The sequence below is a fragment of the Oryx dammah genome, unplaced genomic scaffold (genome assembly GCF_014754425.2).
Source record: "Oryx dammah isolate SB20612 unplaced genomic scaffold, SCBI_Odam_1.1 HiC_scaffold_2, whole genome shotgun sequence".
NCBI classification, from domain to species: Eukaryota; Metazoa; Chordata; class Mammalia; order Artiodactyla; family Bovidae; genus Oryx; species Oryx dammah.
The window spans coordinates 195,855,415-195,868,327 of record NW_024070186.1 but is presented as its reverse complement, the minus strand read 5'-3'; the positions used below and the strand labels follow the sequence as shown (position 1 = coordinate 195,868,327).

The 12,913-nt window shown below is 56.5% G+C and overlaps 1 protein-coding gene across 3 annotated transcripts in view; it reads right to left on the bottom strand.

The window, feature by feature from the left end:
• MMD2 (monocyte to macrophage differentiation associated 2) overlaps nt 1-12,913 on the bottom strand; it is a 63,026-nt gene that overhangs the window by 10,132 nt on the left and 39,981 nt on the right. For 2 of the 3 annotated variants that reach the window (XM_040231679.1, XM_040231670.1), the window contains exons 4-6: nt 12,500-12,574; nt 7,348-7,449; nt 6,302-6,371 (exon numbers count right to left, since the gene is read on the bottom strand). In XM_040231679.1, coding sequence (XP_040087613.1) covers nt 6,302-6,371; nt 7,348-7,449; nt 12,500-12,574 — 247 coding nt within the window. Of the gene's footprint in view, nt 1-3,425; nt 3,703-6,301; nt 6,372-7,347; nt 7,450-12,499; nt 12,575-12,913 lie in introns of those variants that run through there. The other variant, XM_040231688.1, reaches the window with a different exon arrangement.

The window sequence follows — 12,913 nt, the reverse complement described above, 5'->3', positions numbered from 1 at the left end:
CCAGGCCTCCGAGCAGGGTTACAGGAAAAACCTTCAGAGCGCTTCAGCTTTCGCAAATACAGAAAGCAGAGCTGAGAAGAGTTGAAACCCCCCCAGAAGCCCCGGGACTGCAACCTTCTAAATGACCCCTCTGTGCAGGGCGTCCACCCACAGCCAAGGTGGCTTTAGGGCTTCAGATCCAGGCCCACTGACAAGTCCCAACTCTGTCGGACCCCCTCCACTCCCGGTGCTTTCCTAGGATTCTTCCCCAGCCCGACCCAGAGGCTGATGGAAAGGCGGATGCTCGGCCCTGCTCCCTCTGTACATGCAATTGCAACTGGGAAGACGGAAAGGCAGCTCCGGTCTGTGACAATAAAACCCTCCCCTGGGATGAGGGGACAGCCCTGGGTGAGCTCGGCTCTGGGCCTTTCAGGGAAACCCCGCCAGCCAGCAGCCAGGCCTCCGGCAGCAAGCACGCCTGCTCGGGTCTGTCGTGACGATCGCCAGTGGACTAACTGAGCAGGTGGTCAACAGCGGGCCGGTCCACCAGTGCGGGATGTCATGGGGGGCACGCTGTTGAAATGTGAGCCCCACCCCCTCCGGCCCCTGACTTCCTCCCCAGCCTTCGCACCAGCTCCACCTCTCGCCCTGCCCTGGCAGTGCCCACCTAACTCAGGAGCGGTCACTGAAGTGCCCGGGATGCCCAACAGGCCACTCTGCTGCCCACTGCACCCTCTCCCGGCTCCTTGGGACACAACAGCTGTCTTGCTGGGTCATCCTGGCAGAGGATGGCCTCAAAGGAGGACAGGACGAGGGAGCTGGCGGGCATCTGAATTTCCAGTGTCCTGACCACCCCGCCCCTCGCCCCCGGGCACAGCCTAGGATGCTACCTGGACAGAGTCTTACCTAACGAGGGACTAAGGAATGTCTTCTCCTTGCCTGCAATGTTTGTGACATACGTGAAGGAATGCCAGGGTCTTGGGTTAAATGGCATCCTGGGAAACTCACTCTCAGAATGATGCTGGGGAAGCAAGTCCTGAACGGGAGTTGGGGGGGGTGGGTAGGGTGGTCAGTGTCCTCACCAGCCTGTCCGTAGTCAGACATTCCACCATTGGTGGTTCATTCCAAAGGGGCACAGGCTTTGCCACACCTCTCGTTACCACCACTGGGGACTGCTTTCCAACTCAGGGAGCTAATGAGGATACCAGGCCATTCAGCCTCCTGCTGAGTCTTCAAACAAACCTGCGACGTGTCGCCTTACCACACTCATCATACAGCAGAGGACACTGGGGCACAGAGAGGTTGAGGAATTGGCCCGAGCCTTCCCAAAGAGGTGGGAGGACGCTGGAGTTGGTCCCGAGTCTGGCAGACACAGTCCCTCCCTCCAGGAGCCCGTGTGTTGGGTAGCAGGCACAAATACCAGGGGATGAAGGAACACGGGTGGGCAGGTGAGCAGGGGGGGTGTTGGGAAGCAGAGTGGGGGGAGCCCCTAAATCAGAGGAGGATCAGAAGTTCTGCGCTAATGCCCGAGTGGGGCTCTGAAGGCTGTGTAGGAGTTGGGTGGATGAGGGGGTGAACAGAGTCCCCATCAGAGGAACAGGCACCTCAAAAGGTGTGGGGATAAAGGAGCAGGCTGTCTAGGCAGAAATGTCATACCCAATACCCAGGAGAAGCATGAGGAAACACAGGCATCACAAGAGCTCTGCAGAGGCTTGGGGACAGGAAGTCCCAGGTCAGCATCTTGAGCGCTCAGCACTGGCCCGGCCATTGGGCTTCAGTCCCCCTCAGCCCCTCAACAACAGGACTGTTGTCTCGGCCTGCCATGGTGCCATGCTTCGGGAGTTTTCCTAAACAGCATCCCAGGACTCACGTGGTCCCTCCCCCACCTCAGACCCCAGCAGAGGTTGGGTCACAGGGTCCCTGCCCTCAACCAGGGCAAGCCTGCCCTCCCCCTCAAAGCTCCCCTCCCCCCATCTCCAACCGTGACCCCCAACTGATAGGAAATCCCTGGTGGGCTCACAGGGCAGGTTTGCACAAACATACACACACACCCAGGCAAGAGGACAAAAATTCCCAAGCTCAGAAACCCGCTCGCCTGAAGATGTATCAGAGGACGTAATATCGTCTTAAATGTGGGGTTCCAGATGCCTGAGCCCTGAAACACCCTGGAATGTGCGAGAACTCGGTGTAAGGCACCCTGTCTCTGCCCACTTGACCCTAGCTGGAAGTCTCAGAGTGAAGTCTGTCTAACCAGATGCAAATCCTGATGCAGTCTGAGACGCCAGGTCAGACCCTGCAGGCGGTCTGGCTCCCTCCCCAGCAGAGGCCCGTGTGCCAGTCCCAAGAACTGGCCCAGCCCTGCGAGAGGGCTGAGGACATTGGCTGAGGGTTGGTTAGTCAGGCTTCCACCTCTGGAAGCTTCCTGGTCTTGGGACTGCTGTAGGCTTCAGAGGTTGGGGTTGTCCCGGACACTCTGCCCAGATCCTCATCAAACGACCCGAGGCCTTCCCTCCAGGGCTCATCCGAGGAGCCTCCAAGGGCGGCTGATCAGCACCCATTGAAAGTGTGAATCACAAACCCTAAATCTGGAGCGAGCGAACCGAGTTCCTGGGGTCTGCTTGCCCCCACACTGCCCCACCCCAACGAACGGCTCTCGTAATGTCTCTGGGTTTGTCGTCAAGAGAAGAAATGGCCAAGGGACAGGAGGCGCGTACCCCACCGCTCGCCCTCTGTGCTGAGAACCCACTGCAGCGCAGCAGGATGGCGGGCTGCTCTGGGTGCACCTCGGTCTCCCTCCATGGCCCCCAACTGCCCCCGCCAGGGAACCAAGCCCGCTCCCCAACACGGAGACGCCAAAGTGGTCTGGCCACGACCCCACTGCAGAGCGCACAGGGCGGGCAAGGCATAGAGGGGGGCCCTCACGAGTGCCGACTCGATTAGCAGTGGCTGCCCAGAGAAGTCGTGGAAAGAATTCTGAACGCACACCGCGCAGCAGCTGACTGGGGATGCCTGCCACGGTCACAGATTCTCACCATCCCTGATCTACAAGCTGGGGGACTTCCACCCGCAAGCAGGGGGTAATCCCCCAGCCAGGACTTTGGTAGCAGAGAAGGAGGCCCAGGCCACCCGGGGTGTCAATAACACCAGACTCCCCGATAGACTTCTCAGGGCCTTGAGAAGCACGTGCAAGGCCCGTCATTCCTCAACTGGCCAGGACCGCGTCTGCCCCCTTTTCTGACAATGTGAACGTTGGTTGCTTTAGGAAACGTCTGTCTAGAATAGGAACGCACTGCAGGGTTCGTTTTTCCTCTGAGAGAATGACTAAATGCCTTCTCTCTCACCTAGAGCCCAAGGGATGGTCCGGCTTATCACCAGAAGTGATCTTGGACCCACTGAAAGCTTGACCCTTGGGAGGGCAGACGGGCCTGGGTGCTGTGCTCTGGGCTCAGGGTTGCAGGAACACTCCCCGTGATGCTCTGCTCCAAAGGCCTACATGTCCCCAACGCAGGCTGGGCTGCCTCACTTGGACACCCTGGCCTGCAGGGTGCTGGGCAGATACAAGTACCTCCAGATGGCATAGTAGTGGGTGCCAGCACCGAATGCCACAAAGAGATGCCAGATGGCATGGGCAAAGGGGATCCTCCCGTCGCTCTTGAAGAACACCATGCCCAAGCAGTAGAGGACCCCTCCGGCCACCAGCTCCCAGATGCCCTCGGTGTCGGGCTGTCGGCAAGGACAAGGGTGAGCACAGGTCAGATGAGCGGCCAGCAAGACCAGAGCCACCCAGCCACCCCACCACCACCACCACCCCCCGGACCAGAAGACACGTGGATGGCGGGGCCACCCAGAGTCCCAGGAGGGGCATCTCAACACACCCATGTCATCAATTCTCCACCCCACCCCCGCCCCACCGATTCATTCTCGTGTGTAACGCATTTCTGTCACAGTCTCAAAGGGTATCTCGAAGCTTTTTATCTTTCCTAAAAAGCAATACATCAAAGAAGGGAAAGCAGAGACACACACAGCTACTTGTACAAGAAAGTTCCCCGCAACATCATTTACAGCAGCCAAAGGGGGGAGGCAACCCAGCGTCCGCCAGGAAGAGAATGGATAAGCAAAATGGAATCCGTGTTCGCTTACACGATGGGGTGTTACTCAGTCTTAAAAAAGGAGGAAACTCTGACGCGTGATACAACATGGAGGAAACCTCGAGGACGCTGTGTAAAGTGAAATAAACCAGACGCAGAAGGACGGCGACCGTAGGCCTTGATGACCTGAACGAGTCAAATTCCCGGTTGGGAAGCACAGGGGCCGTCTGGCTAGCAGGTGCTGGTTTGGGGGGACAGGTAGGGAGTGAGGTTTAATGGGGACAGAGTGTGGGACTGGGAGACAGTCCCGCGGATGGACGGTGGTGATGGCTGCACAAGATGAATGAACTTCACGCCCTTGAACTGTACACTTAGAGACAGCTAAAGCCATGAACTGCAGGTGTCTTTTATCTCAGTTCTTAAAAAGTAGTATGTATCCATGGGATGGATGTGAGAGTGGACTACAAAGGAAGCTGAGCGCCGAAGAACTGATGCTTTTGAACTGTGGTGTTGGAGAAGACTCTTGAGAGTCCCTTGGACTGCAAGGAGATCCAACCAGTCCATCCTAAAGGAGATCAGTCCTGAATACTCACTGGAAGGACTGAGGCTGAAATTCCAATCCTTTGGCCACCTGATGCAAAGAACTGACTCATTGCAAAAGACCCTGATGCTGGGAAAGATTGAAGACAGGAGGAGAAAGGGACGACAGAGGATGAGATGGCTGGATGGCATCACCAACTCGATGGACATAGGTTTGGGTGGACTCCGGGAGTTGGTGATGGACAGGGAGGCCTGGCATGCTGCAGTCCATGGAGTCACAAAGAGTGGGACACGACTGAGCAACTGAACTGAACTGAACTGATCCATGGTGAAACATTTTAGAGAAAAATCAAAAGCAGTAAGAAAAGAGCGGCATTCGCGGCCCTCTGAGGCGAGCGCAAGTGACACCTGGATGGTTGTTACGGGGGCTCAAGGGGAACAGGAGGGACGGGGGAGTAAGAACCTCCCGCCTCGTCTCCTGGGCCCCCTCCCACAGGTCTCACTGCTCACCGCCAATAACCGTGTCTGACGGTATCCTTCCAGACTCGTCTATATGCACGCAATACACAGTATGCACTTCATAAGCATGTACGTGCCCAGAGGGATGGGTCACTTAAGATAAGGGGGCTCGGGCCACGCCTGTCATCCTGATACATCACTTCCACGACACAGTCTCGTGGGGATTCATCTACCTCCCCATGTGGGGACCCACCTCAGTCTTCGGAACAGCTGGGCAGCTTTTCACTGGAGGTATGTACAAGCACACACCCTGCCCTCCAGAGGGTGATGCCTGACTATTAAAGACATATCACAGTAACACTCCTCAGCACGGACTGCTTGCCATACCCCGTCCTAAGGGCCTTACGTGAGTTATCCAATGCCATCTTCGTAACAATCTCCCGAGGCAGGTACGGCTCTACGTCACGGGCCCTCGACATCTCGCCACGTGAGACAAGCATGTTGTAAAACAGTCCGTGCAGCGTGATCCCGTTTTTTTGTAAAAGAACAAACAAGTCATCATGTCGGCAGATCCACAGAGACTTGCCTGTTAACCATCCTTAATGGTTTGCTGTGTATCTTTTCCATTTTTCATGAAGAGGCATTAGATAACTCACGTTACAGACTCAATGGACATACCTTACCGAGTCAATGGACATGAGTTTGAGCAAACTCCGGGAGACAGTGAAGAACTGGGAAGTCTGGCCTGCTGCAATCTATGGGGGTCACTCAGCGACTGAACAACAAACTCACGTTTTCACAGGGAAAATGTTGAGTAGGAACGCCAGAGGGGCTGTCACAAGCTGGGACTCAGCTCTGCCTCCATAGCCACCTACGTTATTATTATCATAGATGTAATGTAGCCAGCAGGTACTTACTCTGTTGCAGGCACCCTTCCAGTCCCTTTCCCTGAGTTTTCTTACCGGATCCCTAAATAAGCAGGAAAAACTGGAGCCCAGAGGGGCTAATGAACCCGCTGAGGTGAAGCAGAGAGAGGAGGTGCCCTGGAACCGAGGAGGGGAGCCCAGGGTGACCTGCACGGCTCCTGCCTTGGGGGGTGAGTCAGGTGGACCCCCGGCCTGAGATCGCCATCTACCAGAGCAGAAGGCTCAGCCTCACCATCTCCAGTACCACTCTGGGCCCCCTCCAGCCATTCGCGAGGCTCACACCGGGGTCGGGGGGGACGGGTAACTCACCATGGAAAGGACGACCAGGGCGGGGAAGAAGCCCATGATGACATAGCAGAGCAGCTCCACGAGCTTGTACCTGCCAGGAAGACAAGGCGTCATGGCCTTGGGGTGGCCTCCCCATGGGCATCACCTCCCCCATTCGGGTTGGGAGGGGACACCCCCAGCCGGAAGAGTAACGGAAGGGGACTCTGCCCTCTGCCCAGCACCCCTGCTAGCAGAGCTGGGTGGCCGTGCGCGGGTCCCTTCCCTCTCTGAGGCGGGGTTTCCACACCTGTGAACTGACATTCGAGGGTGGCAAATGCTGGCTGGGCGCAGCATACCTGGGGGATCCTCCCTTGCTCAACCCAGGGCAGGCATTACTGTTCGATCCCAGCACCTTTCACCCCAAGGCGCGAGCAATCGCTCTCCGTCCACCCGAGCGGCGGCACCAACTGATACCCATCCGCTGTCCTCGGACAGTCCAGGGTCTGTGGCTGCCTTTCACTTCTCCAGCTCTGTTTCCTTCCCCCTCGTCCTCACTTCCCTCCTGTCTCTCAGCAGGATGGAAGTGGGTGGGCGGCCCTAAGACCCTCTCCTCACCTGCTAACACAGCTTAAGGAAGACCCCATTCAGCGGGTCAAAGCACCAACAATGACCTTTTTTTTTTTCCAACTCCTCACATTGACCCTATGGACCGTGCTGGACACAGGGGTGCCAGGCGCGGCTGTGCCCACACGCTTCGGGAGACATGCTGAGGTCTCCTCCCGCCAGGGGCCTGGAGGAGGCCCTGATGGAGGCACCCCCACTCCTAAGACCCGACCCCCTAAGACCCCGCCCCCTCTCCTCACCCCGCCCCTGACACCCCACCCCCCCTCTCCCCACCCCTCTCCCTGAGACCCCGCCCCCTCTCCCCACCCCTCTCCCTGAGACCCCGCCCCCAAGGCCCCGCTCCTCTCCACCCCGCCCCCTGAGACCCCGCCCCCTCTCCCTACCCCGCCCCCAGAGACCCCCCCTCTCCCCACCACGCTCCCCTGAGACCCCGCCCCCTTCCCCCACCCACTCCCCCGGCTTACCGCTCATGAAAGAAGAAGACATAGACTGTGCCGACCGAGGCCATGATCCAGACCAGCCATCGCATGTGGGAGGCCCAGGGGCCCAGCTCACGGAGGTTCAGCCTGGGAGGCAGGACGGGAGGGCATAGGGGCCTGAGGGGGTGGGGGCAGGCCTGGGACCTCGCCTTCCACGGCCAGCCCCTCCCAGGGACACAGACCCCGCAGAAACCCTGTCCCCTGTGGCTCTACGTCTGGGGTGTGGCCTCTCATGGAGGACACGTGGAGAGACACAAAAAGAAACCGAAACTATGCAATTATTCGAGCCAAGTCAGCAAAACTGAGGAGGTCCCAGCAGGAAGGAAAAGGGCATCTCAAACCAGTGGGCATTTCCTGGCGCCGGGCTTCCCGCGGCACGCCATATTTTCCGGGAGCAGGGATCGAACCCAAATCCCCTGCATTGGCAGGCGGACTCCTACCCACTGGACCACCAGGGAAGTCCTGCCTGCTGGGTGACAGCTGAGCTGGGCCTCGTGAACTCCTCCCTCTGCAGCCAGCAGAGCGTGGGGTTCAGCAGTAGACGGGACTTTGCAGGAGGAACTCCTCCTTCCTTCCCCACTCCTGACACTCTCTGCCCAGACTCCCAGAAAAGCGGATTTTTCTCTCCGCCGCTCGAGCCAGGTGGTGTCTCCTGGGCCAGGCGCCTGCAGGACCCAGCCTTTGGCTCCAGCTGTTGGCTTAGGTCAGTGGTCCCCGACCTTTGAGGGACCAGGGACAGGTTTCGTGGAAGACAATTTTTTCATGGACTGGGGAAGGGATGGTTTTGTGATGATTCAAGCACATTACATTCATTATACACTTTAGGTTTTATTATTATTATTACATCAGCTCCACCTCAGGTCATCAGACATTAGAGCTCGGAGGTTGGGGACCCCTGGCTTAGGAAACAGCTGCGGAGCCAGGGGCCCCGGGCAATGCAGGCCTGTGCCCCAGGCCAGGGCGCTGGTGCTGTACCCTCTCTCCAGCCCCGCATGCATGCATTCTGGCCTCCAGCCTGTGCTGCTGTCTGTACAACCTGACTGCACAGAAACACGCTAGATTCCTGCAGAAGGGGCTCTGGTTCCGGAAGACAGTGACTTTTCTTTTGTCCGCCTCAATATTTATGACTCGATTATTAACGGTTTTCTGAAGCACTGGGGAAAGGAAGGTTCTGTGTCACGCCTGACCCAGCTAGTTTTCTCCATCATTCGTGACATGGTCCTCCCTGCCTGATCGCGTGAATGGCGTCTGTGTGAGGGTCACCATCATCCCTCTTCAAGACAGCTGGGGGAGGGGGTACTATCGCTGCCTCCCTTTTAAAGGCCAGGAGACTGAGGCTCGGACAGACTCGGGAGTTATCCCAGGACCCGTGGCTCCAGAAAGGCTGATCAGGACCAGGGCCTCATGCGGTCTGATGCCACAACTGTTCTCTTTGAGCAACGCCGGAGCCTTGCGACCACCTTTTAGACCCTTTCTTTAAGGAAAGGTGATATGCTGGAATCTTATATGTAAGCTTAATCCATCAAAAATGAAAATAAAGGGGCTTCCCTGGTGGCTCCACAGTAAAGATGCTGCCTGCCAGTGCGGAAGACACGGGTTCGATCTCTGGGAAGATAGGTCTGGGAAGATAGCACGTGTCGGAACAACTAAGCCTGTGTGTTACAACTACTGAGCCTGTGCTCGAGAGCCGGGGAACTGCACCTGCTGAAGCCTGAGCACCCTCGAGCCCGTATTCCACAACAAGAGGAGCCGCCACGAGGAGAAGGAGCCCTGCTCGCCGCAACCAGAGAAAACCTGCACAGCCACCAAGACCCAGCACAGCCAAAAGTAAATAAATAGAAACTTTTAACAAACGAAAATAAAACCAAACCACGGAGGTTTTTCAGATTGAGGCAGGGATGGGGGGACCCAGAATCATTCACACCGCCACTCCCTCAACCAGAGCACCTCGAAGAAAAATACCCACAAATCACTCCATGAACCCTTGTCTCCTGCCTCCCTTCCCCCATTCAGCCGGGTGTCCAGGTAGGACACTGTCATCACCTCTGATCCTCTCTCACCCCCACATCCAGTCAACCGCCAAGTTCTGCCGACCCTTCCCCCGCCGATACAACTCGCAAACCCGGGCACTTCTCCCCTTCTCGGCCCCTGCGTCCCTCCTTCACAGCTTGGACCACAGTGGTGGTTCCATGTCTGTGTCGGTGTTGGGACAAAGTCCACATCCTCCGGGAGACGCTAAGTCCCACAAGGACAGAGGGCCTGTGTCTCTATTCACAGCCACATCCTCAGACACCAGCACTCGACGGGCACAGAGCCGGTGCCCAGACCGTCAGCGTCAGGGATAAACAACAGAAACCCAGGCACCGACCGAATCAGCCAAGGCAGGGGGACAGTCAGAGGGCGGTTCCAGAAATCTCAGTCAAGGATAGTTACTGCAGCTGAGCTAGAGTAAACCTAGCTTTACTCTAATTGGCAACATCCAAAAAAGAAACCAGAGATTGCCCGACTCCTGAGAACTGCAGGTGGTGCCTGGGGGTGACCTGGGGCCATCGGGAGGCACCCTCGCATGGTTTCTGGCTTCTCTCCCCTGCTCTCTGCATCACCAGGGGCCCCCACCTACCCACCCGAACAGCAGCCCCTCACCCGGGACTGACCGTTCTTTTCAGGGTCTCCGTACACCAGCCCACAAGACACCTGAGGACCAGAAGCATCCTGGGTTACACGTCCCCTCCTCCCACAAAGCTCAGCTGGGCACGGGCTGCCTCTGATTACGTCCCCAGGCTGACAGCAGCAAGAGCCAATTTCCTGGAGGAAGCCAGGAGCCCTGGTATTCCTCCCCACCTTCAGTCACTCACAGTTTCCACTCCGTTTCCTGTAAATACATCTTCCATCCATCCATCCATCCTCTTAACTCCAAGGCCAGTGCCGGGGCCCCGGCCACAACCGTCTCTCTCCCAGCTCCTTGCATCAGCCTCCTTGCACCTCCTTGCTCCCCAGGCATCATCCTTTGGTCCAAAAGATAAAACCAACAACTTCCCTAATGGTCCAGTGGTTAAGACTTTGCCTTCCGACGTGGGGGGTAGGGGCAGATTCAATCCCTGATCAGGGAGCTGAGAAACCAAATGACTCACAGCCGAAAAACCAAAAGATAAAACAGAAGGAATGCTGTAACAAATTCAATAAAGACTTTTAAAATGGTCCACAGAAAAATAAAACCAAGTGAATATTGCTTCAAGCCCCACCCACTCCTCAGTTCACTGCCACACCCACACGAGAACCAGAGGACCCACCATGGAGCCATAATCACCCGAATGCTGGAAACCCCGCACAGGGCCTGTCACAGGAGAGGGACGCCTCTGGTTCATCCGCCCAGAACGCTGTCCAGCAAGGAGATGGACTGCGACTCCTGCAACCGTGATGACTCCGTGACCCTCAGCACACAATGCCGCCCGAAAGCGAGACCAGAAAGAACAATGATTCCACCCACGCGAAAGAAGACACCGGGCAAAGCTGCCCCAAGATGGCCGACCACGGGATGCGGACGCCACCCCCAGGAGCCGCGGACTGGGGCGGGGCTGGACACCCAGGGGGCCGGCCGCGGGATGTGGGAGTTCCCTGTGTGGACCCCCCAGGCACGTCTCAACAAAACGTGCTCTGAAGGCAGTCGCCTTCGTGTGCACCAACTAAACCCACTTATTAGCTGACAAAATGAAAAAGAACACTCCATTTACGATAGCCAGAGATTGGAATTCCCTGGGCAAGACTGGGACAAACCTTTCCGTGCCTCCCACGCCTTGGAGGCCAGCACACACAGGCTCCAGGGTGGGCAGGCTTCCGTAGCTATGGCTCCTGGGCTCCAGAGAGCGGTTCAGCAGCTGCACGAGTGCAGCCACACTGCAAAATATGAGATCTTCCCGGACCAGGGATTGAACCCACGTCCCCTGCACTGGTAGGCGGTTTCTCAACCACCTAGACCACCAGGGAGGTCCCTGCTGGGGGTGTTTAAACCGGTACAATCTGTGCAAGGTGCCTTGGCAACAGTTAGCCAAAGAACTAAGGCCCACTCCTGCCACCGAGCCTCCAAGTTTGGCGTTCACCCCACAAAGATCAGGCTCAGCTTAAGAACCTGGGGCTTCTGTAGCGCAAAACAGGTTGGCTCAGCAGTTTCACCTGTTTCCAGCAACCGAACCAGGCACAAGGGGATGTATGACCCATCAGCAAGGACTCTCACTGCAGGCCTGTGCGTTGCGCAAAGGAAGGGGAGTCCCAGTGTCATAAAGACTCATAAATAGGAGCGGCCAGGGAATGCATGCTGCTATAAAAAAGGGATGGGGATATCTTCAAGGTACTAATATGAAAAGAGGTCCCCCGGAACATGACTAAGAAAATGAAGGCTGACTTCAGCGTCTGTACAGTATCCTTCCTTTTCTACTCAAGAAGGAAAGGTGGCTCAGACAGTAAAGAGTCCACCCCCGACGTGGGAGGCCTGGGCTCGATCCTTGGGTGGGGAAGATCCCCTGGAGGAGAGCACGGCTACCCACTCCAGTATGTTGCCTGGAGAATTCCCATGGACAGAGGAGCCTGGTGGGCTGCAGTCCATGGGGTCACAAAGAGTCGGACACAACTGAGCAACTGAGCATGAACACAGGAAAGTATAGGGACTTCCCTGGCAGTCCACTGGTTAAGACGTCACCTTCCAATGCAGGGGGTGTCGGATCCCGGGTCAGGGAGCTAGGATCCCACATGCCTCGTGGCCAAAAAACAAAAGGTAAAACAGAAGCAATATTGTAACAAGATCAATAAAGACTTAAATAAAATAAAGTAGGAAAGTGTCAGTGTGAATATGAGTGTATTTGCATATATGCATATGCATGTATGCAAATGCACATCTATACATATACACATACATACACATTTGCTCTTTTCTACACAAAATCACCCTGGAAGGATACACAGGAAGCTGGCGCTAACTCATTGCTTCTAGGAAGGAGAATGCGTGGAGGGTATCCTTTTACCTACATTCTTGTGCTGAAGTCACAGATCACCCAGCCAAACATGCAGGGAAATTCGAAGAAGGGAAGGAGAGGAAGCCAGCCCCGGGCCCCCATCTCGCTCGGGGACCCGCAGCAATACTCACCAGGGCGCGTAGGAGGCCGCTATGAAGAAATAGATGACCATGCGGTCCGACATGTGCAGACAATGCTCTACCATCCTGCAGCAGAGAGGGCGGGTTACGGGGCCCAACCTGGATAAACGGGCTGATAAGCCTCCATCCAGCCACGACCCCTCGGGCCTCAGTGTCCCCCCATCTGTGAGTGATCAAGGCAGTGCTTTTCCAGCCAGGCTCCCTGTTACCCCAGGGGCTGAATGGAGATACCTCGGGGCTCCCGTCAAGGACCCTCCTCCCCCTGACATCCTACTTCTCTAATCAAAGCAACTCTGCATTCTGTTTTACATTCTGGGCTTTTCGAAAGATTTCAAATGATAAAAAACTCAGTAGCTTAAAAAAACACAGACTCACAACAGACAGAGAGAAACAGAGTCTGCAAAA